Consider the following 25607-nt stretch of genomic DNA (forward strand, 5'->3'; position numbering starts at 1 on the left):
TGGCCGCGGTTACACTGAATCCCACAGCAGACACGCCCCTTCAAACAGAGTGTTCAAATCAGAGGCTAAAAGCAGGCTAGGAAAAATGCCATTTATTTCTAAATTATGATTATTTTTTATCTAAAAAACATACTAACATTATAAGGGTAACCCAGGAAACATTAAAAACAGTATATCTAAACAGTATATTTGGCGTCTCAAAACAGAAAGGCACACAGGAACGTACCCTCGTTCAGTGGCAGATTCTAGCGTGACACTGTCCCTTTAAGGCCCGAAGAGCTTCGCCACAGTGGGTCAATTCACTAGCTTCTCTTAATAGTCGTAATGTCAGTTGTTGGGGAAGGCTGTCAGAATGAGCAGGCCATCCAGCAGATCCATTAGTCTAGACTGCCATAATCACACAGGGGAGAAGGATATAGAGGACAGAGCTGGACCCCTCGGGTCAGCAGGAGATGTGTGTCAGGCCACTGAACTCAAACACTCTTCGAGGCTCAATAATTAAAGCTACAGGTTAAAGATACAGTCCCTGTTTCCAACACTTGGCAGCCAGCCCACATACGTGTGAGTATAGGGACAGGGAAGGGAGAGGTTCAATTAGTCCAGGCTTTAGATGGAGGCGTTAATTCGCGAGAGGGCTTAACGTGCGCACACACTGTACATGTATGTCATTCAAAAGTCGTGTTCAATATAGCCTAAAGTGAGAAAAAAGGGTAAATACACTGTATCATTATTAACATGAATAAAATAGCCTACATTTCATAATGCATGCATTACGCTGTCGAATAATAAAAAAAAGTGCTTCATGTTGTGCTACAATATTGTGTCATATTTATTAGAACTTGCTTGAATTAACTGGCGTTCTCAGCAGCACAACATATGCTGCAATATTTCTCCCTCGTGTGGCACATATTGGTAACTACACACAGCAATAAAATATATTATAAAATAAAAAATAGTTAATTGGCTAATTTAAAGACACTATAATAATACCAAAATTATATACTCTACACTATGAAAATGTGCATTTGCTCAGGGTGTTATATGCAGGAATTATGATAGCAGAAATAATGTTAAGATGATTTGATCAATATAGAAACATGAAATGATGAATAAAGATAAAATACATGATATGAGATCCACCAGACTGGATCTACCCCAAATCCCAAATCATTCCTCATAAATTAATAAAACATTTTTTATTATTATTATAGATAGACAGTTTAATATGGCTTAAATGTGATTATTTATGTTCTACATGCCTATAAGTATTCTTTCTTTCTATTACAAAGCTATTGTGGTGGCCAATGGGACTTTAATTATTTTATTAATTATTAATTTAAATTATTCAATTAATTCATCTTTTTTTTTTTTACAAAAAAAGTTTTACAATTCATGAAATGCAGATTGTATTTTTTTATTTCATAAACATATATTGACTCCTAAAACAGTGCTAACAATTAAATTAAAAAGTATAATTAGTATGGTAACACTTTGCAATAAGGTCTTATTTGTTAAGGCATTATCTAACATGAGCTAACAATGATACATTTATTTTTTACAGCATTTATTAATCTTTGTTAAAGTTAGATATAAATACATTTGTTCGTTGTTTGGTAATGTTAGTTAACAGTGCATTAACTAATGTTAAAGGGGTCATGTAATGCCATTTTTGTACAAGCTAATATGATTCTTTAGGGTCTAAATTAAAAGTTTGTAATATACTTTAATTAAAAATTCTCATTAGTATTGTAAGAAAACACTTATTTTACCTGGTCAAAAACAGCTCTGTTTTCAGCACGCCGTTTCAGTGCATATGACTTTAAATGATAATGAGCTTTGCTGACTCCGCGTCTCTGTTCTGTGCGTACACCAGAGCCGGCTCTGGCGTACACCGTTTGTAACACAATAACCATAACACGTTGTTCAGTATAAACGTGGGATTATGCATTATATTGAGAACGTCATACATAGAAAACATGCCGTAATGTACCCTGAGTGTAAACCTTAGACGAATTCATTGTGAAGCGTGCAGCTAGCGATTTACAAGGATTAATATAAATATTAATATAAAGTTTAATAAAACGTTACACTCACTTCAGTTGTTCTGGAGCAGCTGCAGGAACACGAATAGCTGGTACCGATCCTTTCAGGGGCAGCTTCTTAGCAAAACCAGCAAGGGCGTAGGTTTAGGGGGGGACGCTAGGTACTAGTCCCAATCAATATTTTGAGGTGACAAATTTGTCCCCACCAATATTTAGCAAGCTCCTTTGAACTGCTATTTGGATCTTTGCGCTGCTATTTAGATCGATTCCAACGGCCAGGACGACGACAGTACAAGATACGCCGCAATTTGATTGGCGGCGGGGTATCTGACAGGCAGGCTACACGCGCGGGCCGGGACTACTTTTTGTGCTTGCACTCACTGGCAGCGAGCGGGTGGTGTGTGCGTGTGTGTGTGTGTGTGTGTGTGTGTGTGTGTGTGTGTGTGCGCGCGTGACGACGCCGACGGTAAGTTACCAGGGCTGTCTCTCTGCCTGCCATATACAAAGGCCAGAGTAAAACATTTTAATATTCCGTTTTTTTTGCCCCTTTTTGTACTTTGTAGATCAGCTATGTCACCCAAGAAGAAGAAAGGGGACATACGAAGCTTTTCATAAAGCAGAGTGTAAGTAGGCAAAAATAACTAGCCACACAAATAACTAGCAGTAGTAGTGACTGACCAGGCTTTCAAATGCAGATTTACTGTGGAAAATAGTATGGTGATCCTGGTTACCCAGGATATTGTTACAGTTAAACCTAGCTTCTGCAATCTTTCAAGGTTAGGAGCATTAATTAGGGGTGTGCAGCACGGACAGACTCATAGAAGTCGCACTATCATGATAGAATGCTACGTTAGCAAGTCACATCATGCTTAACTTAGATTCATTCTTAACTTAGAATCTTGCAGTCATAAACAGTAGATCATCTGAGACATTTTTCGTACTACATTCTGTTTATGTAATGTATTTGTGAGTGTAGCTTGCTAGACACATGTGCTGGAAAAACATGTTGGCAATGTTAAAAAGGCAAAAGTTAACACTGTTGGTTATTCAAATATAATGAATCATTATTTGATTGATAATATCCAAATTCCAAATAATAATAATTTATGTTAAATAAAATGTTTGGTTGTTCAGCATTACACAGTCTAGGTGTTTATTTTTTGAGAGTGCATTTTTGAGATTATACTAGCTCTTTATTGACAGTATACAGGATGGTGTATCGGGGTCAGGATACAATATAATAATGAGATGAAGTAGATTCACTTCTGTATTGTGATATTCTGTCTTGTGATAGTCTGAAATGACAAAGGAAATCGCCGTTAAAGCAATGTTACTTATCTTACAACAAAATAATTCCCGGGGGATGGGGGGGAGTCTGTCCCCACCAAAGCTGAGACCAAACCTACGCCCATGTTTATACCTCCTCGTTTATAAAGCAGTCTGGTGTGTGAAATGATTCGCGCAAACATGAGAGCATTGACGTTGCTTGTGGGGAATATTCCCTTCGAAAACAAACTCAGCCACTGCGTCTTCAGCGGTTCGGATTTAGGAACATTAAAATGACTGCTGTGTTCGTTCTTACACCCAAGAACAGAACACCACAATCGCTTAGACGCCATTCTGCTCATAGACAGTGCTCCAGCATATCAACAATGACCGCGCCGGTCCGCGCAGACTATGATTGACAGCTCTCACGAGCGAGGGCGGGTCTGTGTTGAAACGCTCCTGTCATTCAACAATCGCGGGAGGGGCTTCCGAGCGTGTGACGTCACACGGTCGAACGGCTCGATTTGAGGCAGGGGAAAACATATAAGGAGATTAAAACAAAACCACTGGATGGATTTTTATCATTATATGATGTGTTGTGTACAGGCACTGCCAACACACATTTCAGAACAATCAACTTGTAAAAGTGCATGTACCATTATATGACCCCTTTAACAAATACAACTTTTGACCGTAAAAAAAAATTAATAATTGAAATTAACAGTAAATAAGATTAATAAATAGTGTAGAAGTATTAATCATTGTTAGTTGACGTTATTGTAGTAAACTAATATTAAACAAAGTGTTATATTGTATAATAAAAATGCATCACATAAAAGGCATGCTATAACATGGCTTTTATGGAGCACAGCTTAACAAATTTTGCTATAGTCATCTTTTTTTTTTATTAATACAGCATTATTTTAATGATAAAAACCTATGTGTGAGCTTTATGTAGCCAATCGCCTAAAGAGACATGTGGTAGCCTTCTTATTCTGAAGGCAATCCTATTAAATCTTTGCAGGTGGATGGGTAAGACCTCCATTGACTGGTTATGTTGTGGGTAGATTGGTGTTTTGTCAGATGACAGATGGCACTCATTTAAAGCTAAATGCATGCTGGGAAACTGCACTCTCATCTTATTGGCGTTTTAAGACGACCAGCAAAACCCAACCTCTGTGTTTTCAAGTGCAAAAAGACATAGGCAACATTTCTGCAATGCGTGCCATGACTTACAGTCCACGGAAATGAAAGAAAGCAAGATTGGATGGAGAAAAAATGCATAGTACATAGAAAAAAATACGAGCTGCAATGGAATACTGAGATTATTACTGATCGATTGAGCTTTGGATATTGTATTTGAGAGGAATCAGAGGTTTCGCTGATCTTCTCTTGATGCCTCTGCAGAAAGAGATCTTGAAGGAGGTTTGGACGGAGGACAGGTGAGTAGTGCTTTCTGCTTCACTATAATTGATGTCATACTGTAAGTGTGTGTGCTTTGCTGATAATGTTGATTTATCTCTTAGTCACCCTAATGATGACTCCAAAAGGTCAGTACAGGTGAGTTACACATATATGTGTTTATGTAAGTTTGTGCATGTTTCAATCTATGTCTACACATTCACATTCAAGGGCAAGCGTACTTTAATGTGGGTCTAAAAGAGTGAGAACACATTGAAAACCTTTTTTTTTTTTTACTTCGAAAGTTAAGGATTAAAAACAATTGTAAAAGAAAGAAAAGTTATTAGAAATGAAGATTGAAGCTCGAGATGCTCTTTGGATCAGTCTCAAGTCATGCTGGAGGATCATCACGTTTTGCACAAACTTATAGAGCTCAACTGCTGCTGTTATTAAAGAAAAGGGTGACAAACCAAATACTAAGATATTATGAAATTCATGTTAATTTTTTTAGTTCAACTTTTCACTAGGATTAATGTCTAGTTCAGTCATGAAACACCAGAGGGCGCTGACTGACAGGCAGTCTGCAAGCAATCGCATCATTACCACATGGGACAAGCTGATTGGCCTCTGCTGATTCTGCAGCCAATGAGATTTTGTGCTCAACATTTAAATCGTCTGGTTTATTGTTTGCTTTAAGCTAAGACCTGTAGCGCTCTCAGAGTTCCTCTGAAACCCTCCACCTCCCCAGCTCCACCTGCCTAGATCTGCCACGGGATTTGTGAATGTCTATGTAAGCAGCAGCAGCAGCATCTCTTATATGCTCACAGCTGTATGTCTGTGCATCCATTAGCAGTAGCAAGTCCACACTTGCAGCAGCAACAGCAACATAGCCAGGGACTAAAATTAACACTCGCCAAGTGCCAAAGGCGAATAAAACTTGGTGTTGGCGAGTATATAAAACAGTGTCAATCGCCAGTTGGCTGAAAACATTTTTATGAATTCTAAAAATGCAGTGTTGTGAGAATATGAAGAAACGCGAACGACGCTCTGCACATTTGACGGGCCAGTGCTGCATCGTCACGAAAGTTTAATCCTTGCCAATTTAAGTATTCAAGCGCAAAAAAACGTAAAAGGGAACCTCCGAAGCGCGCACCCAGAAATCCGCTTTTCGGACAGAGCGCGAATACTGAACTGAGCTCTCTTTCACATCTTCTTGTGCTAAAAACAGACACATTCACACAAAATGATGTCAAAAAGACTTGTCTTGGCTTGAATTGTCTTGGCCAGTGTCCTCGTAGTCATGTTTTGTCATAAGCCATGTTTCCATCCATTTTTCTATCGAATTATCTGAAGTTCGGTAAAAAACCTCATGCGAATAAAGCTGGTGAAAGTGTGTTTCCATCAAACGGCTTTAAAGCGGATAACCTGTGCGTAATGACGTCACATGCTGTTTTGCGATCAAATTGGTATATCGAATTGATTTGAGACATGTTAAGGTGTTTCCATTCATTTTCTCACCGAATTGCACAACATTCAAGCCAACATTTGCGAACAAAGTTTTACTAGGCAAAATGGATCGCACCATAATAACGTTTCCATCCAAGTTTATCGCATAAGCCGTATATTGATCAAGATAAAGTCCGATTAGACCGATCGTATTTCATTTGAGTCGATATTCATGAAATTCAATCGAATTTTACTGTTTCCATAAGGCATTTTTCATTCGATATCACTTAATGCGGATAAAAATGTGTGGATGGAAACATAGCTATAGTTATGTCTTAAGTGAATGCAAACAGCTGTGAAAATCAGTATATTTGATAATAATATCTCAAACTAAAACTGAAATAAAAATGAATACAAACTAAATTGACAGGTTTGAAAATGACAAAAAAAATACTAATACTTTAAATAAAATGAAAACTAATTCCAAATATTAATAAAAATATAATAGTATCTCAGAGATACAATGACAACACTGCTTTTACAATCCAGCTTTTAATGCTGTTTATATGTCTATGTGGTGTTTTTAATATGCTTTAAGACGAACCATGTGCAGATTCATAAGTCGGCACCATTGCTGAATATGTTCTCTTTAAAACTGCAGTGAACCAAAGACAGTCTCAAAAACACGGTTTGAAATCGCTGGTGTCTTTAACGCCACAAACTACCTTGTAACCAAACAGGTCATCAAGTGATCGTCAACGAGTGGATCTCTGAGCTGGTGTGAGTGAGTGGAGGCGGGGCTCATTTGCATATTCATAGAACCACATATACTAAATGAGGCAAGGGTGTCGAGTTACATTCAAGCTATTTTAAGGCATGAAGGAATTTTTTTCAAGGACACAATGTTTAAAAATGTAATTTTGGTGATGAAAGATGATTTTAAGGGATAAAATGATTGACCACAGGTGGACTTTAAATGGTTCTGCTGATAATCTAGTGTGTAACGAAGAGCGCTCATTAGATGGTACGTTCCTCTTGTGTTGTTTTGGTTGCTTCTGAGGCAGATGGGCTTTGCACTGAATCCTATTATCAACTTCTCTGGACTAAACTAGCTTTCATAATCAGCCACACTGATGCCCTCAGCACACACTCATATAAACACACATGACAGCTTCATCTGCTCTCTTGCCTGGACTTTTACTCTTGAACCGATGTCATCTCAATAACCATGTCTGCAGAGAAGGTACATCTTATCTGTGGCGTCTATAGCCGAAAAGAGCTTCTAGTTTCTAAATGCAGTTAAAGATGTCTTAAATTTCAATGTATTAAGAGTCCGGATAAGCAGTAATGGAACCAATACTAAGAAAATGTTGAACTAGAAGCCACTAAACAAGCCTAAATTTGTTAATACAAGTCTGTTTGATTGATTAGTTAGTGTTTTCTGTCAGCATACATGTGTCAATGTTCTTTTGCTGGACATAATATGTACTAGTTTGTGATTTTCATACTTTTTCAAGAGCCTTTTTAACTGCAAATTTGTAATCTCAAGATGGCAGTGCCACAATCCACCTCAAAGACTCATTCTGCCTTGATCCGGTTTACGGGTCCAGATTCTCTAAGACTGTCATTCATTAGTCATCTAATAATCTATAATCGAATATCTTTATAGTAAAAGTAATTTTGTATCTTAATTTGTCAATTTGCTGAATCTGTTAATGGATTCTGTTAAAGGTTTTCTTAAGGGCTGTTTTGAGATTTATCTATTTCTTTTTGAATAAAATAACATATAAAAAGAGGTTCTTATTGGCAATGCATTTGGGCTCTTGATTACGTAAGCCAAGGGAGCTATTTGCCTTTAGGTTAGGTATAGTTCGTAGTCTGGAAATTGTGTAATATCTTGATTGACCAAAGTGACTCTTTGATCATTTGATTGATTGTGTCTTCTTATTGGCAAGATTTAGAAAGTCTTTAGAAGGGGAAAGCAAAGCTAACCACATTGACTTTCATAAATTTAGCAGCAAATGGATTCAGTGTGCTCTTGTCTTTGTTCTAGACGGCTCCTGGTATCTGTATATTGGTTAAAATGTTAGGTGAAAATTAAAGTAATAGATCAAATTGTTAAGAATTTAATAATCAATGTAATTTAAAATTACATTTTAATGCCAAAATGTTTCTAGAAATTTTTTTGGTCCCACTTTATTTTAAGTGTCCAAGAGTGTAATACTACTAACATGTATTACAGTTTCATCTCAAATCAATATCTATTATCTCCATATTTTTTTATGTGGCGAAATGGCGTGTAATAAGCGGTATAACTGTATACCGTATCCCTTAAATGTCCGTCTAGCTTGAACTTGCTGCGGTAGCAACTCCTTTCTCAGCGGAAGCTTTACGTTTAAAGAGCTAATCAAATATTTTTTCTCAGATGAATATTTCACGTCTAATTATTTACTTATGTGGCACGTAGCTGCGGAATAAGCGGGATAATGTACATCCAGCCGGTTGTTATCTCAGAATAAACCCCTTCAGGCTGATGCAAGACCCCTCTGCTTCACGCCGGGGGTCCTGATCACCCTGTCGGGGGTTTATTCTGAGATAACAACCGACTGGACGTACATTATCCCTCACTTGAATTAATTATTTGATACAATGAACTTATTGCATCATGCATGCATGGATGTTTTACATTGCACTTATATATTTAAAATACCTGCATGTAATTACAGCTGTAATTAATTTCTGTAATTACATGTTTGATTGCACTGTTGACCTTCCCTTACAACTTAACCCACCCTTAAACCAGCCCATACCACCAAATCTGTCCCTAACCTTACCCGAATCCCACCTCAATAGCCTCACAAGTGTTTTGAAATCCAACATCAACACAATAAGTACATTGGACCTAACAATTATTATTTTATGACGCCTAATATAAAGTGTGACCCTTTCTCTGGAATATTTTGGGCATTGGAAATAATACAGAACCGGCAGTAGAACAGGTTTTCCATGTTTAATATTTTTAAATGTTTGTTTTTGAAAAACAGGAAATATTTTATACATGTGTTTCCTTTTTCCTGAGTATCCTGTTACATTTTTAACCAGAAAGGGCGGAGAAAAGGAGCGAGTACATGTCAGAGAGGGGTTGACCGAGGCCACTGGTGCGTGATGGCACTGAAACTCACTGACCCCAAAGAGTTTTCCCCTGAAATCATGCCATTTGCTTACACATTAACCGTAATTAAAAATGATCCAATCAATATTTTTCAGCAGATGTGTTTGGATGATTCTGTCAAAGAACCTACTTATACATACAAAACTGAATCTGTTGTGGCTAACGGTCTACGGGGGGATTTTCCATAATGTGTGAGTAAAATCCCAATGCCGGCAGAACTCAAGGATCCCACTGTCTTTGCTCTTTGTTAAAGAGAGGTCTATAAATACTTATATAAGATTGGAACTAATCAGATTATGTGCTCCCCACTCCGTGCAGTGCGGAAGCGGGCTGTGACGTCCGGCCTACATTGTGTAAGAATTAGACTTTCTCCTCCTGCAGCATTCTGTACATAAGAGGTAACGTCTTAAACCAATGTGCCACACCAGTTAAACCTCCTTTGTTTGAGTGTACAGAAAATGTTGATTGATTTGTTTGTCCTTAAGAAAAGTGTAGACATGATTATCACACTACAAAGATTACTTGTACTGTATATCCAAGTTCTCTAACAAACAAAATGTAGGTTGGGATTTTGCCCATAGGGAATTGATTGGATGCTTGTTGCTTACAATTGGTGGATCTCAGGTTGGTCATGCCAGTAAACACACCATCAAAGAAGAGAAGAGAGGGGAAGTTATTTTGATTCAATATTATAAGGGAACATGAATTTAAAAATGTATGATTTCACGGTGACTTTAAATTTCTAAAGTATGTGCATCCTTTTGCTTGCTTTCATTGACGTTTGGCAATGGGTAAGTTTAAAACTATTGCTTACATTTACACTGCTGTGCACAGAAACGTAAAAGCATGTAAAAGAAAAACTGTAAATGTAAATGCGATTCATTGTCCTTATTGACAGCCACGTAGAAGACAAAAAAGAAGAAGCCGGGGGCAGATTCTGGAAAGGCCAATGGAGCCGAAGACAAACCGAAAAAGAGCAAAGCTAAAAAGACTGAAGAGTTGTCAGGCGAGGAGGAGAATACGCCTTCAAAGAGTCAGTCTGATACATTACACATCTCACACAGACATACAGTACAAACCCATGCTTTGCAACTGTTGTGACTTCTTACTGGATTTAAATGATTTGGATGATCCTTAGGAAATAAAATAATCACCAAACAATGGTTACATTGACATTGAATTGTCACATGTTCAAGCTTCTTTTCTGAGAGAAATACTGTACAGTGGCTACCAAAAAAAGGTAACAAAAAAGCATTTTTTCAAACCAATACATTCCACAAAAAGACGTTTGTCAGTTTTAAAATGATAGACTTTATTATGGACGTTAGTGGAACATGGAGTGTATGTGATACTCCACACTCTTAGAAAAAAATGTTCAGTGGGGTTCTATATAGAACCCTAGGGTTCCGATTTTAAAGAACGCATTATGCCACAAATGTTCTAAGGAGAAATATTGTAAATGATTGCATACCTGTAATACATTTGAATGTTTAAGTTATTTCAATTTTTCTAATGATAAAGTATGTTTATGAGCTGTTTAATTGATAACATTTTATTAAAAATCAAAATGAATTAAATCAAAGTGAATGAATTAAAACTAAATCCATAAAATGATCCCCTGGTGGATTGCCTTAAAAGGTTGTATAGACCTTATTCAGAGCAGCGCCATGAGGGGTATGAAAGCGAGGCTGTGAGGGATAGACTTACCGTGTTGTCAATGGCATCTGCTGTAATAAAACTGTTAAAGCTCTAGACCACTTAGAATTTTCCACAGCTCATATTGTCTGTTTTTTGTTGTTGTTTGTTGATATTTTTGCAGTGTTTTATTAGCAGAATAATCCCAAAACACATTAAATAACAGTACAACCCACTGAAGAGATGTATGTCTATCCCTCACAGCCTCGCTTTCATTTAAAAATCAAAGATGGCGCTGCTGTGAATAAGGGTTATATACACTCACCTAAAGGATTATTAGGAACACCATACTAATACTGTGTTTGACCCCCTTTTGCCTTCAGAACTGTATTCTACGTGGCATTGATTCAACAAAGTGCTGAAAGCATTCTTTAGAAATGTTGGCCCATATTGATAGGATAGCATCTTGCAGTTGATGGAGATTTGTGAGCTGCACATCCAGGGCACGAAGCTCCCGTTCCACCACATCCCAAAGATGCTCTATTGGGTTGAGATCTGGTGACTGTGGGGGCCATTTTAGTACAGTGAACTCATTGTCATGTTCAAGAAACCAATTTGAAATGATTCAAGCTTTGTGACATGGTGCATTATCCTGCTGGAAGTAGCCATTAGAGGATGGGTACATGGTGGCCATAAAGGGATGGACATGGTCAGAAACAATGCTCAGGTAGGTCGTGGCATTTAAACGATGCCCAATTGGCACTAAGGGGCCTAAAGTGTGCCAAGAAAACATCCCCCACACCATTACACCACCACCACCAGCCTGCACAGTGGTAACAAGGCATGATGGATCCATGTTCTCATTCTGTTTACGCCAAATTCTGACTCTACCATCTGAATGTCTCAACAGAAATCTAGACTCATCAGACCAGGCAACATTTTTCCAGTCTTCAACTGTCCAATTTTGGTGAGCTCTTGCAAATTGTAGCCTCTTTTTCCTAGTGGAGATAAGTGGTACCAGGTGGGGTCTTCTACTGTTGTAGCCCATCCGCCTCAAGGTTGTGCGTGTTGTGGCTTCACAAATGCTTTGCTGCATACCACGGTTGTAACGAGTGGTTATTTCAGTCAAAGTTGCTCTTCTATCAGCTTGAATCAGTCGGCCCATTCTCCTCTGACCTCTAGCATCAACAAGGCATTTTCGCCCACAGGACTGCCGCATACTGGATGCTTTTCCCTTTTCACACCATTCTTTGTAAACCCTAGAAATGGTTGTGTGTGAAAATCCCAGTAACTGAGCAGATTGTGAAATACTCAGACCGGCCGGAGATTGTTCAGGAGATTGTCTTGACCAGGACCACACCCCTAAATGCATTGAAGCACCTGCCATGTGATTGGTTGATTAGATAATTGCATTAATGAGAAATTGAACAGGTGTTCCTAATAATCCTTTAGGTGAGTGTATGTTAGCGCCTGACAGAACCCTTTAAGTCTCTATATACAGTAGAACCTCTTCTACTAATAGTGACGTCTTTGGTTACTCTGCGTGAACTCTGGGAGAACTGACATCATATACATCTATTTAAAAAAAGAGTTTAGGGATATCACATAACGCTGTGTAGTATAATCCACCAGAAGAGAATCAAGATGCGTGACGTAGAATAAATGAATACAAAGAGACTTTACAGAGAACCACTTTAACTTACATTGCACACTAACAATGACGTTGACAACGCTGAACCCAGAACAGAGAGAACTGAGGGCTTAAATACACAAGGAATGGTAATCAACAGAACAAGGAACAGGTGCGTAACTCAAATCAGAAACCATTGCAAAAAACGAGAACAAGAAGTTGTGACTACGTCTACATGCACAACTTTTGTTCCAATCGGACTGAATTCATTCTGATTGATGAATCCGAACGTAGTGTTTACATGAACGCTAAACGTGATCGGGTTGATGTGCGCGTACTTACAGTGTGTCACAAGCTTCAAATCAGAATTGTTTTTTTGACATGCCCACACAGCACGAATATACAGAGTTTCCCGCTGTTTGCGCATAATTCAATCCGATTACTAACGGATTATTTGGTTGCATGTAAACGTAGTGACAAGGAACAATAAAACTAAACAGGAAATGGTCGTTATAGGGGCCAGGTGATTATTAAATGACATTCAGATATTTGCTTAGTGTGCTTAGTGTTAGCACACGTTTTTGGGAGCACTGTCATTTTGTACTAGTGGATTGATATATGGCTGCTAAAACAACTTATTTTCACTTCTCAGCAGAGAGCAAAACAGTAAAGAAAAAGAAAACCGAGAAGGACAAAGAAGACATAACAGAGAAGAACACAAAAAAGAAGACCAAGAGTACTCCTAAGAAGAAGAAAGGTTGAATCCATCAATTAGTGCAAATAGATAATCATTAAACATGAACTTCCTTCCTTCCTTTTTGCATCCTTCCTTCCATCCATCCATCCTTCCTTCCTTCCTTTTGCATCCTTCCTTCCATCCATCCTTCCATCCATCCATCCTTCCTTCCTTCCATCCATCCATCCATCCATCCTTCCTTCCATCCATCCATCCATCCATCCTTCCTTCCTTCCTTCCATCCATCCTTCCATCCATCCATCCTTCCTTCCTTCCATCCATCCGTCCGTCCTTCCTTCCATCCATCCTTCCATCCATCCATCCTTCCTTACTTCCTTCCTTCCTTCCATCCATCCATCATCCATCCTTCCTTCCATCCATCCTTCCTTACTTCCTTCCATCCATCCATCCATCCTTCCTTCCTTCCTTCCTTCCATCCTTCCTTACTTCCTTCCATCCATCCATCCTTCCTTACTTCCTTCCATCCATCCATTCTTCCTTCCTTTTGCATTCTTCCATCCATCCATCCTTTCATCCATCCATCCTTCCATCCATCCTTCCTTCCATCCATCCTTCCTTCCTTCCTTCCTTCCATCCATCCTTCCTTACTTCCATCCATCCATCCATCCATCCATCCTTCCTTCCTTCCTTCCTTCCTTCCTTCCTTCCTTCCTTCCTTCCATCCATCCATCCTGCCTTCCATCCATACATCCATACATCCTTCCTTCCATCCATCCATCCATCATTCCTTCCATCCATCCATCCATCCATCCATCCATCCATCCATCCATTATCTAAACCACTTGTCCTATGTAGGAAACTTGTGTAGGCAGTGGCAAATTATTTCTTTTAAACAATATTTAACACAAAAAAGAAGACAAAGAGTACTCCTAAGAAGAAGAATGGTTGAATCCATCAATTAGTGCAAATAGATAATCATTAAACATGGACTTCCTTCCTTCCTTTTTGCATCCTTCCTTCCATCCATCCATCCTTCCTTCCTTCCTTTTGCATCCTTCCTTCTATCCATCCATCCATCCTTCCTTCCATCCATCCATCCATCCTTCCTTCCTTCCATCCATCCATCCGTCCTTTCTTCCATCCATCCGTCCTTCCTTCCTGCCATCCATCCATTCTTCCTTCCTTCCATCCATCCATCCATCCTTCCTCACTTCCATCCATCCATCCTTCCTTACTTCCTTCATTCCTTCCATCCATCCATCCATCCATCCATCCATCCTTCCTTCCTTCCATCCATCCATCCATCCTTCCTTCCTTCCATCCATCCATCCATCCATCCTTCCTTCCATCCATCCATCCTTCCTTCCATCCATCCATCCATCCATCCTTCCTTCCTTTTGTATCCTTCCTTCCATCCATCCTTCCATCCATCCTTCCTTCCATCCATCCTTCCTTCCTTCCTTCCATCCATCCTTCCTTACTTCCTTCCATCCATCCATCCATCCATCCTTACTTCCATCCATCCATCCTTCCTTCCATCCATCCATCCATACATTATCTAAACCACTTGTCCTATGTAGGAAACTTGTGTAGGCAGTGGCAAACTATTTCTTTTAAACAATATTTAATATAAATAATAGTGACTCACAAATCATTCGTAGGTCGGTCGGATTAAAGTCGATAGAAGTAAATCCAGGATACTCAAAATTGCATTATTATAATATTTAATTAGCAGCGTTTCAGTCAATCAACCTTACCCAGGCTTACCATAAGTATCGGTAGTTAAACAGGATATTTAAAAAATGCCAAACTGGACTATTGTTGTGCTTTGGGAATAGATTGGATCATGTAAATAGACTGGATCTCTACACGACAGGTGGATGGTGGGGAGGGAGGTGAAAGCTGGTGAATGGCACTGGATGATGCTTATAATGCCATGGCATTCTCATTCATTTTAATGGGAGTTGCCTTTATTTGCCTTATTATTATTATTAGGGGCCAAGCACTGTAGGTGTTAGGCACCTATTGTATCCATTGGTCGTTGTCGTCTTCTTCCGCTCTTGAGTCTATGGCATCCCATAGAACTGTATGGTGAAAAGTTATGAAATTTGGTACACAGTCTAAACATTAACCATAGCAATTTGGGAGTCTGTAACTCAATCCCTCTAGCGCCACCAACTGTGAGTTGCACTCACGTTTATGCTAATAACTTTTGAACCGTAAGGGCTCATAAGAAACAATTTTTTTCCCCTCCGATTCCTTGGCTCAAGACGATTTGATTGACATAATTTTCAGTCATGAAATTTTAGATTTTTTTTTTCATGTCTGCCATTTTGGGCATCTGTCATTTATGTCGTTAAATGCTATATTTTACGAGCGCATTGGCTTATCGTTGCAAAACTCGGTATGTGTATTTGACAAAAATACTCAAAAAACTTGAATTACGTTTAAAAAAAAATGCTAATAGCTTTTGATTAATTTAGCCCATTGTAATAAAACTTAATAGATTAATACGCTGATTTCACGCAGTCGCCATTTTGAAATCGAAAGTGAGGCTCCGGTGGGAAGAACCCCGGAAGTAAAGATAAACAACAATTCCTTGGACTATTAAACTGAAGCTGCTCCCGCGATTTACACTATTGGATGTTAATATCCAATATAGGATATGTTCCTGCTTCTTTTTTTACTTTCTGAATTATATATAAAAAAATTATTTTATTTATAAATGAATTTCACTGTATATAGTCTAAAGTATGAAAGAAATGTATATACAGTTTTAGAATAACTCATTTCTACATTAAACATAACAATACGCCATCGCATTCGCGATTCTCCTGTGATTAAATGCGAAACTTCCGGTTTACTTCCCACCGGAGCCTCGCTTTCGATTTCCAAATAACGGCTGCGTGAAATCAGCATATTGGGTAATGCCGAGAACATAGATACCAATTTTGCCATGGTCTGCCAAACTTCCTGTCCACCATTTTTTTTTCAAAATCTACTTTTTCAAACTCACCCTAGAGACCATTGCTCTGATTTCCATGGAAATTTTATCAGATCATCTTCAGGCCATCTTGACAAAAAAAAAGTGGAATTTAAGTTTATTTATTAAACGGTTCCTGAATAATGCACGAACAATTCAAGGACGCGCACACAAATGGAAAATATCTCTGCAACCCTTTAGCGTATTCTTACCAAACTTGGTGTGTGTTATGACAACCATGACCTGTGGGAACCTGCACAGCTTTGCCACAGTGCCACCTAGTGGTCACAAGATATGAAAAATGGGTTTTTCGCTCATACTTCTAAACAGTTTGACCAAAAATCATAAAACTTGTCTCTTTAGATTTGGTGCAGCATTTCTATTGTATTCCAATTTTGCCATAGTCAGCCAAACTTCCTGTTCGCCATTTTGATTTTCTTTAAAAACCTACTTTTTGAAACTCCTCGTTTGTCTGATTTTCACCATATTAGAGTTAGATCATCTTCAGCCCATGTCGGCAAAAAGTTATGGATTGTATGTCCGTTTTCGTATATTGAATCAACTAATTTGATGGCATAATGCCAAACTGCATCTAAGTCTGTATCTCTGGAAAGATTTGACATATTGACACCAAACTTTGTGTGTGTAATTGTCAGCGCCACCTTTTGGTCAAAAGTAATAAGCAATTATGTCACAGAATAAGTAATTTTATGAATGGGCTTTCAAAAATTTTGCCTAAAATTGTCTCCATTTTTGCTGTTGATCTGATGCTCCCTGCCTTAATGTTTAGCTCCTCATTCTGCCACTGTGTTGCCATGATAACCACCCAAACCCTGCTGGCACCATTTATATGACTTGTTCTTCAAAATTGACATTTCTAACCGTCATTTTGATTAGATTCTGCTGATGAAGATGATGGGGATGATGAAGAGGAGACCTCACAGAAGAAGACAAAGAAGAAAACCACCAAAGAAAGCTCCCCTGCTGGCACCAAAGAAAAGAAATCAAAGGCCAAAGGTCAGTTGAGCGCATTCACACTTGAATGCATGCTAATGAGTGAGGCCAAGGTTCATTTTGAGCTTTCTTCCATTCGTTTCAACAGCCAAGTGGCATTTATGTTATTATAAGAGTCGCTTTGAACTTTGAACTTTGCTGTGTTTTCCATACAGAGAGTATTTTTGGGCTCTTAAAACAGTTTGAGATTTTTAGGTTTATTTCCCCCCTCAGAGCAAAACACTTCAGGTATCGAATCAGAGGAAACTTAGACAATGGCTTCAGTGTGTGTAACTCTTAATGTGGTTATGTACACATGCATGGGGGTTTGCTGCTCAGGAAGAGGATTAGCGCTAGATCTCGTGAGCTAAGAAGATTAGCCAGAACAATACGACATGCAGAGCTGTCTAAAAGATCACCACTCCGGTTTGTCTATGAGCTGAAGTGGGGACTTTCAAGTGAATTTAACTCTTGGTTTTTGCTTATGGTTTTAGGGATTCGTTTGCTTGGCCTCATTTTCCCTGTTGTTAAAAGACAGATGGTGAGCTCCTCAGGGGGTGTCTGATCAAGCCACACTTAGACAAATAAAAAAATAAAAAAGTCCAGCTGCTAACTAATACGTTTTACCAGACAGTCTGCAGTGACCTGGATGATTGAAAACATACACAGATGACCTCCTCTGGGGCTCCTATTAAAAGCTTCAAGTTTAATGTATGGTGCTGCGGAAACCTTGAAGCATGTTTCAAAAGTTCAACAATGTTTTAAAAAAAGAAAAGAAAAAAAAAGAGCAGGGACGTTAGAACTAATGGCACTCTGACACTGAGCTATCGCTGTTTTAATATTCATACTAACCGGAAACGTTCTCAGAACTTTGGCTAACATCCTTTTTTTTTTTTTGTTACTTGTTTCAGAATATTAAAGAACATTGAAAAGTAACATTGTCGTAATATTTGCTAAGTTGAATGTTTCCGTAACCAAGAACAAAAAAAAAAGGGAATGTTAGCAAAATGTTCTTAGAATATTTTTTGTCAGCTGGGTCTCTGGTTGTTGTGATGGAGCCTTGAGCCATTAAGCGCACCATTTCCATATTGAAAGGAACTGTTCTTCAATTAGAAGCTGTGTTGATTATCTGAAGCTGGCACACCTTAATAACCCCAGGGGAATTCTGGGAACTGGTCCTAACTTGTCACTTAAATACCCTGTGAACGAACTCTAGATTGGCTTCAATGACTTATACATCAACTCATAGGTTTTGTTGCAGGCGAGCCATCGTTGTAGAAAATACTGAGTACCCCCCCCCCCCCACAATATATTATCTCTGCAGAGAATAAAGGTGAATCAGAAAGCAAAGGAAAGACATCTAAGGCAAAAAAGGAGCCAGCTTCCATGTTTCAGATAAACGGAGATAAACCAGATTTTATCGCAAAAAAGAAAGGTAATTTCACTTTTCCTAAAACACTGTACATTAATCATTGTGTTACTAAAAGCAAGTATCTCACAAAGCTTTTCTGGGACATATCTCACAAAGAATGTCTGGGTCATATTTCACCTTAAAATCAAAATCAAATAATTTGCTAAAAATATTTGTATAGGACCATTGCGTTTGTTTGTATTGCTACAATATTTTCAGTACAATTACGAATTCTCGTTTCTGTAAAGTAAAACAAAGATGTATGGGGGGGATAATGCATTGAGTAAAAAATTTAATGAAAAATAGTTTATATCTTTTGTTTTAAATAGTTCCGAAAATGATGTTAAAATGCAGTGTTGACTTAATTTTTTTATGCAATATATAATTTAAATATACATTTTATGTTGGGGTCAAATATGATTTGGACATTTCTTGGAGTGTACGAATTAAAAATTTGCTTGCTTGTACATAGTGGGACCATAGTGTTTTGATAGATTATTATTAATAAAAAGTGCAATTGTCAAATTTGCTGACTGGAACTTAAGCATCTGCTCCAGCCATTAAGTCCGACAGCGATGAGAGTGAGCCAGAGACTAAACCCAGCAAGAGCAAAAAGAAATCCTCTGCCAACTCCACCTCCATGTTTCAAGCTGGAGACAAAGACAACAAGAAAAAAGACAAGAGTAATAAGGACAAAGAGAAGAATAACAAGAAAAAGAGTAAGTGAAAGCTTTTTATAAACTGTTTGTTTGTAACATTTTTTGGACAAACGATAACAAACGTTAATAATTTTTTTTTTTTTTTTGCAAACTACACTTAAATTGTCATATACGATCCCTATAAATTCACATTTGTGTATTATAAAGATAACATCTTAAAGACAAAATAACGTTCATTCCGTTAAACTGCTTATAAATGCTTCTCATTTTAGACGCTGCTAAATCTGATGAAAGTGATGATGGTACAGAAGTGCCCAAAAAGAAGAAAGGCAAAGGAAAGAAAAGTAAAAAGGTAAGACTCCTGTAAATTGAGGCAATGTCATCCCGAGACAAAGATCTGAATAGTAAAATCCCTCTCGCGACAGGAGGAGGAGAGGCCTCCATCACCGGACATTGAGTTCGACGACCTTGAGGAGTTTGTTCTTCAGTCTGCGCCTCAGGGAACCACCATCAAGTGTAAACTGACGCGAGATAAGCGCGGGATGGACAGAGGCTTCTACCCCACCTATTACCTCCATTTAGACAACGAGAAGAAGGTGACTTGCTTGCTCACACTTTTAGCTCAAAATCTTGCAGAACTACTGACAATTCTACAAGGTTTTGTAGTGAATTAGAGGATAGTGTATCAATATTTTGAAGGATATGTGATTACAAATTAGGGCTGGGGTTAACAGTTAATCCTGGGTATTCATAAGCAGACAGTTTAACCCAGGGTTAACATCCTTAATTGCAAATTTGCAGTGTCAGTAGCTTGATAGTATGATTACACAAATGCTCTAGAATTGCACATACACTACCAGTCAAAGGTTTTGGATCGGTAAGATTTAAAAAAAAACAGCAATATTGAAAAATATTATTACAATGTGAATATATAGTAAAGTGTAATTTATTACACATCAAAGCTGAATTTTCAGCATCCTTACTCCAGTCTTCAGTTTCACATGATTTGATGCTCAAGAAACATTTCTCATTATTATCAATGCTGAAAACAGTTATTTACATTTTTATTTCCGGATTCTTTGATGAATTGAAAGTTCAAAAGAACAGCATTTATCTGAAATAGAAAGCTTTTGTAACATTAAACACTACCGTTCAAACAAAGGTTTGGGGTCAGTAAGAATTTTTATTGTATTTTTGGGGAAAAGAAATAAAAGAAATCAATACTTTTATTCATCAAGGATGAATTAAATTGATCAAGAGTTACAGTAAAGACATTTATAATGTTACAAAAGATTCTATTTCAAATAAATGCGGTTCTTTTGAATTTTTTATTCATCAAAGAATCCTGAAAAAATGTACACAACTGTTTTCAAAATTGATGATAATAATGAATGTTTTTTGCATCAAATCCGCATATTAGATTTCTGAAGGATCATGTGACACTGAAGACTGGAGTAATGATGCTGAAAGTTCAGCTTTGATCACTGGAATAAATTACATTTTATATTAAATTGTCATACTATTTAACAATATTACTTTTTTTTGTATTTTTAATCAAATAAATGCAGCCTTGGTGAGCAGAAGAGACTTCTTTTAAAAACACCAATGAGGTTCAACAGTGTGGAAAGCTCTATGACTAACTAGGGATCCTCTTTGCCATCTCACTCCGTCCTGCAGGTCTTCCTATTGGCTGGTCGAAAAAGAAAAAAGAGTGCGACGTCAAATTATTTGATATCCATAGATGCCACTGACCTGTCACGGGGAGGAGATAATTTTATCGGAAAGCTGAGGTAACACTTCTCATATAAAAGGTACGCAAAATAAGTATGATTGCTGAGGTACTCACTTTTTTGGGGTTTTGTGGTTTCTCTTCTTTTTAGGTCCAATCTCATGGGTACCAAGTTCACAGTGTTTGACAACGGCCTCAACCCTGACCGGGCCCTCAGGGACATGTCTAACGCCCGGCAAGAGCTAGCGGCTATCATTTACGTGAGTGCTCACTTCAGTTCCTCAACAGTCGACCTGGAGGTTGGATAATCTTTTAGAAGTTTTAAAGTGGATACTGGTGTTTCTGTCCAGGAGACAAATGTGTTGGGGTTTAAAGGGCCCCGAAAAATGACTGTGATCATCCCAGGCATGGATGACGACAACGAGCGAGTGCCGATACGTCCACAAACAGTGAGTTCAGTTCCTGCTATATCTGACTCTGACTAGCTACAACAAAGGCAAGCAAGTAAATTCACAATAAAGACTCATTCATTCACATTGGAAAAATATGCTTTAAGTCTTAAAAGTTAGTCGTCTAATTTTTTTCATCAAGACTGGCCCTGACTTTTTGAAGTCAGTTACATAAAATGGTAGAAAGTAAGATTGATCACCCAATGGTTTACTACTAATTGGTCAAATTAGGCTTTTATTCACATATTTGTGAGTTTATTCATCAACTCACACATCAGTTGTGTACGGAGCCCGGGAAGTCACCTGTTGGAAAAAAAAAACAATTCGTGGCGACAGTTTTGCAATCCGTCCGCTCAGTTTATAAACCGTACTCACGAATTCTCAATCTGTTCCCTCGGTTTAACAAATCGTGCTCACGGATTAATAAACCGTACCCACGAGTTCCTAATCCGTGCTCTCAGATTTGTAAACCGTGCCTTCCGTTTTTGCAATCTGTACCCACAAATTCATAAACCGTGCCCACGCTTTTGCAATCCGTTCCCACGGGTTTGTAAACTGTACTCACGGATTTGTGTCCTCTCCCCCAGTCTGTGCCAACCTGGCCTTCTGCGGGATGCATTTATTATGTTTAAACTTAATTCTTTTAATGGATGATTTCTTGAATTTAGGTTAGCCTACTTGTATCTTTTAAGTCCATTTGTTTAGGAGGAAAAAGCTCAGTATAATAGAATAAGCAAACAAATACTTCACATATAAAAAAAGAAATATAACACAAGGTTAGGTTATATAAAAATAAAACATTCATAAATTATTTTATGATTAAAATTTTACTGTCTTCAGTGAACTCATTTATAGTTATAAACGCAAATGATAATAATATTATTACTATTACATTTAGGCTACATATTTAGAAGGCGCTTTATCAAAAAAGGAACTAAGCAATTCGTCAAATGTCAGTCAAAATACAGGTTTGACAATAATAATAATACAGGGCTAAGATTATCACAAATAAACACAAGATTTTGACGCATATCCAAGTGTTTGTGGAAGTGTGGAGCGCGCACTATGCAGGGAGGCGCCAGCGCGAACACTTGCATTTTCCTATCAACAGTGGAAATCTATAATTTCTGGTCATACAGAAAAGAATAATACATCATTTGCAACTACTTTTATTTGTCCAAACTCACAAGAAAACGTTGTGCTTTTGTAAAATAAAACAATCAGGCGCGCTTTCATGATCTCCGTGAACTGGAGCGCGTCTCATAAGAATGACCTAAATGAACTGAAACAAAATATAGCATAGCCTATATAAAGCTTGAAATGTTCACTTTTAAACGAACAATTAAAATGCCTCGTTATTTTTCAGACACATTTATTAGCATTAGCCTATAAACCATCTCTCTGTATGGTTCCAGAGACATGGCTCTTCACATTCAGCACTGCGGGAAAAATATTATTTCCAGGTTCTAATTTGACCTTAGAAAACCAGTAAAATCGATTTTTTCCCCCATATTAATTTGTGAATATTTTAAATGTTTAATAAAGGGGTATTACATTTTCTTGTAATGTGAGTTTGGACAAATAAAAGTAGTTGCGAATTATGTATTATTCTTTTCTGTATGACCAGAAATGATAGAGTAAAAGTTGTTTCCACTGTTGATAAGAAAATGCAAGTGTTCACGCGCGCGCCCCCGTGCCATGCAGTGCGCGCTCCACACTCCCACACACACTTGGATATGCTCAAAATCTTGTGTTTATTTGTGATAATCTTAGCCCTGTATTATTATTGTCAAACCTGTATTATGACTGACATTTGATTAATTGCTGTGTTCCTTTTTGGATAAAAGCGCCTTCTAAATATGTAGGCCTATGCAGGCTAATAATATTATTATCATTTGCGTTTATAACTATAAATGAGTTCACTGAAGACAGTAATATTTTAATCATAAAATAATTTATGAATGTTTTATTTTTATATAACCTAACCTTGTGTTATATTTCTTTTTTATATGTGAAATCTTTTTTTGCTTATTCTATTATACTGAGCTTTTTCCTCCTAAACAAATGGACTTTAAAGATACAAGTAGCCTAAATGTCGTTTTTTAGAAAATTCAAGAAATCAACCATCAAAAGAATTAAGTTTAAACATAATAAATGCATCCCGCAGAAGGCCAGGTTGGCACAGACTGGGGGAGAGGACACAAATCCGTGAGTACAGTTTACAAACCCGTGGGAACGGATTGCGAAAGCGTGGGCACGGATTATGAATTTGTGGGTACAGATTGCAAAAACGGAAGGCACGGTTTACAAATCTGAGAGCACGGATTAGGAACTCGTGGGTACGGTTTATTAATCCGTGAGCACGATTTGTTAAACCGAGGGAACAGATTGAGAATTCGTGAGTACGGTTTATAAACTGAGCGGACGGATTGCAAAACCGTCGCCACAAATTGTTTTTTTTTTTCCCAACAGGTGACTTCCCGGGCTCCGTAGTTGTGGCAAATGGAAGCTCAAGCATGTTCGCTTGATGTGCAAGAACCAATGAGGTTCATTCTCATGTTACGCAGTACGTTTGAGCTTCAGCAAGAGCCAATGAGGTTCATTCTCGTGTTACGCAGCACGTTTGAGCTTCTGCAAGAACCAATGAGGTTCATTCTCGTGTTACGAAGCACGTTTGAGCTTCAGCAAGAACCAATGAGGTTCATTCTCATGTTACGCAGCACGTTTGAGCTTCTGCAAGAACCAATGAGGTTCATTCTCGTGTTACGCAGCACGTTTGAGCTTCAGCAAGAGCCAATGAGGTTCATTCTCATGTTACGCAGCACGTTTGAGCTTCTGCAAGAACCAATGAGGTTCATTCTCGTGTTACGCAGCACGTTTGAGCTTCAGCAAGAACCAATGAGGTTCATTCTCGTGTTACGCAGCACGTTTGAGCTTCAGCAAGAGCCAATGAGGTTCATTCTCATGTTACGCAGCACGTTTGAGCTTTAGCAAGAACCAATGAGGTTCATTCTCGTGTTACGCAGCACGTTTGAGCTTCAGCAAGAGCCAATGAGGTTCATTCTCATGTTACGCAGCACGTTTGAGCTTCAGCAAGAGCCAATGAGGTTCATTCTCGTGTTACGCAGCACGTTTGAGCTTCAGCAAGAACCAATGACGTTCATTCTCGTGTTACGCAGCACGTTTGAGCTTTAGCAAGAACCAATGAGGTTCATTCTCGTGTTACGCAGCACGTTTGAGCTTCAGCAAGAACCAATGATGTTCATTCTCGTGTTACGCAGCACGTTTGAGCTTCTGCAAGAACCAATGAGGTTCATTCTCGTGTTACGCAGCCCGTTTGAGCTTCAGCAAGAACCAATGAGGTTCATTCACATGTTTCGCAGCACGTTTGAGCTTCTGCAAGAACCAATGAGGATCATTCTCGTGTTACGCAGCACGTTTGAGCTTCTGCAAGAACCAATGAGGTTCATTCTCGTGTTACGCAGCACGTTTGAGCTTCTGCAAGAACCAATGAGGTTCATTCTCATGTTACGCAGCACGTTTGAGCTTCTGCAAGAACCAATGAGGATCATTCTCGTGTTACGCAGCACGTTTGAGCTTCAGCAAGAACCAATGAGGTTCATTCTCGTGTTACGCAGCACGTTTGAGCTTCTGCAAGAACCAATGAGGTTCATTCTCATGTTACGCAGCACGTTTGAGCTTCAGCAAGAACCAATGAGGTTCATTCTCGTGTTACGCAGCACGTTTGAGCTTCAGCAAGAACCAATGAGGTTCATTCTCGTGTTACGCAGCACGTTTGAGCTTCTGCAAGAACCAATGAGGTTCATTCTCATGTTACGCAGCACGTTTGAGCTTCTGCAAGAACCAATGAGGTTCATTCTCGTGTTACGCAGCACGTTTGAGCTTCTGCAAGAACCAATGAGGTTCATTCTCATGTTACGCAGCACGTTTGAGCTTCTGCAAGAACCAATGAGGATCATTCTCGTGTTACGCAGCACGTTTGAGCTTCAGCAAGAACCAATGAGGTTCATTCTCGTGTTACGCAGCACGTTTGAGCTTCTGCAAGAACCAATGAGGTTCATTCTCATGTTACG

At 38.4% G+C, this 25607-nt stretch overlaps 1 protein-coding gene across 6 annotated transcripts in view; it reads left to right on the top strand.

Annotated features, from left to right (window-relative positions):
* The first annotated feature begins 4318 nt into the window (after nucleotides 1-4318).
* The window catches only part of tulp1a (TUB like protein 1a), a 30327-nt gene continuing 9038 nt past the window's right edge, over nucleotides 4319-25607 (top strand). The window contains exons 1-12 of one of the 6 annotated variants that reach the window (XM_056238269.1): nucleotides 4319-4750; nucleotides 4835-4868; nucleotides 10234-10360; nucleotides 13245-13349; nucleotides 17170-17289; nucleotides 18590-18700; nucleotides 19222-19395; nucleotides 19608-19687; nucleotides 19761-19931; nucleotides 21013-21125; nucleotides 21216-21324; nucleotides 21415-21513. In XM_056238269.1, coding sequence (XP_056094244.1) covers nucleotides 4704-4750; nucleotides 4835-4868; nucleotides 10234-10360; nucleotides 13245-13349; nucleotides 17170-17289; nucleotides 18590-18700; nucleotides 19222-19395; nucleotides 19608-19687; nucleotides 19761-19931; nucleotides 21013-21125; nucleotides 21216-21324; nucleotides 21415-21513 — 1290 coding nt within the window. In that variant the 5' untranslated portion in view covers nucleotides 4319-4703. Of the gene's footprint in view, nucleotides 4869-7231; nucleotides 7399-10233; nucleotides 10361-13244; nucleotides 13350-17169; nucleotides 17290-18589; nucleotides 18701-19221; nucleotides 19396-19607; nucleotides 19688-19760; nucleotides 19932-21012; nucleotides 21126-21215; nucleotides 21325-21414; nucleotides 21514-25607 lie in introns of those variants that run through there. The other 5 variants (XM_056238271.1, XM_056238270.1, XM_056238268.1 and 2 more) reach the window with 5 other exon arrangements.

This window comes from Rhinichthys klamathensis, unplaced genomic scaffold (genome assembly GCF_029890125.1).
Source record: "Rhinichthys klamathensis goyatoka isolate OS25496 unplaced genomic scaffold, OSU_Roscu_1.1 h1tg000513l_1, whole genome shotgun sequence".
Taxonomy (NCBI): Eukaryota; Metazoa; Chordata; class Actinopteri; order Cypriniformes; family Leuciscidae; genus Rhinichthys; species Rhinichthys klamathensis.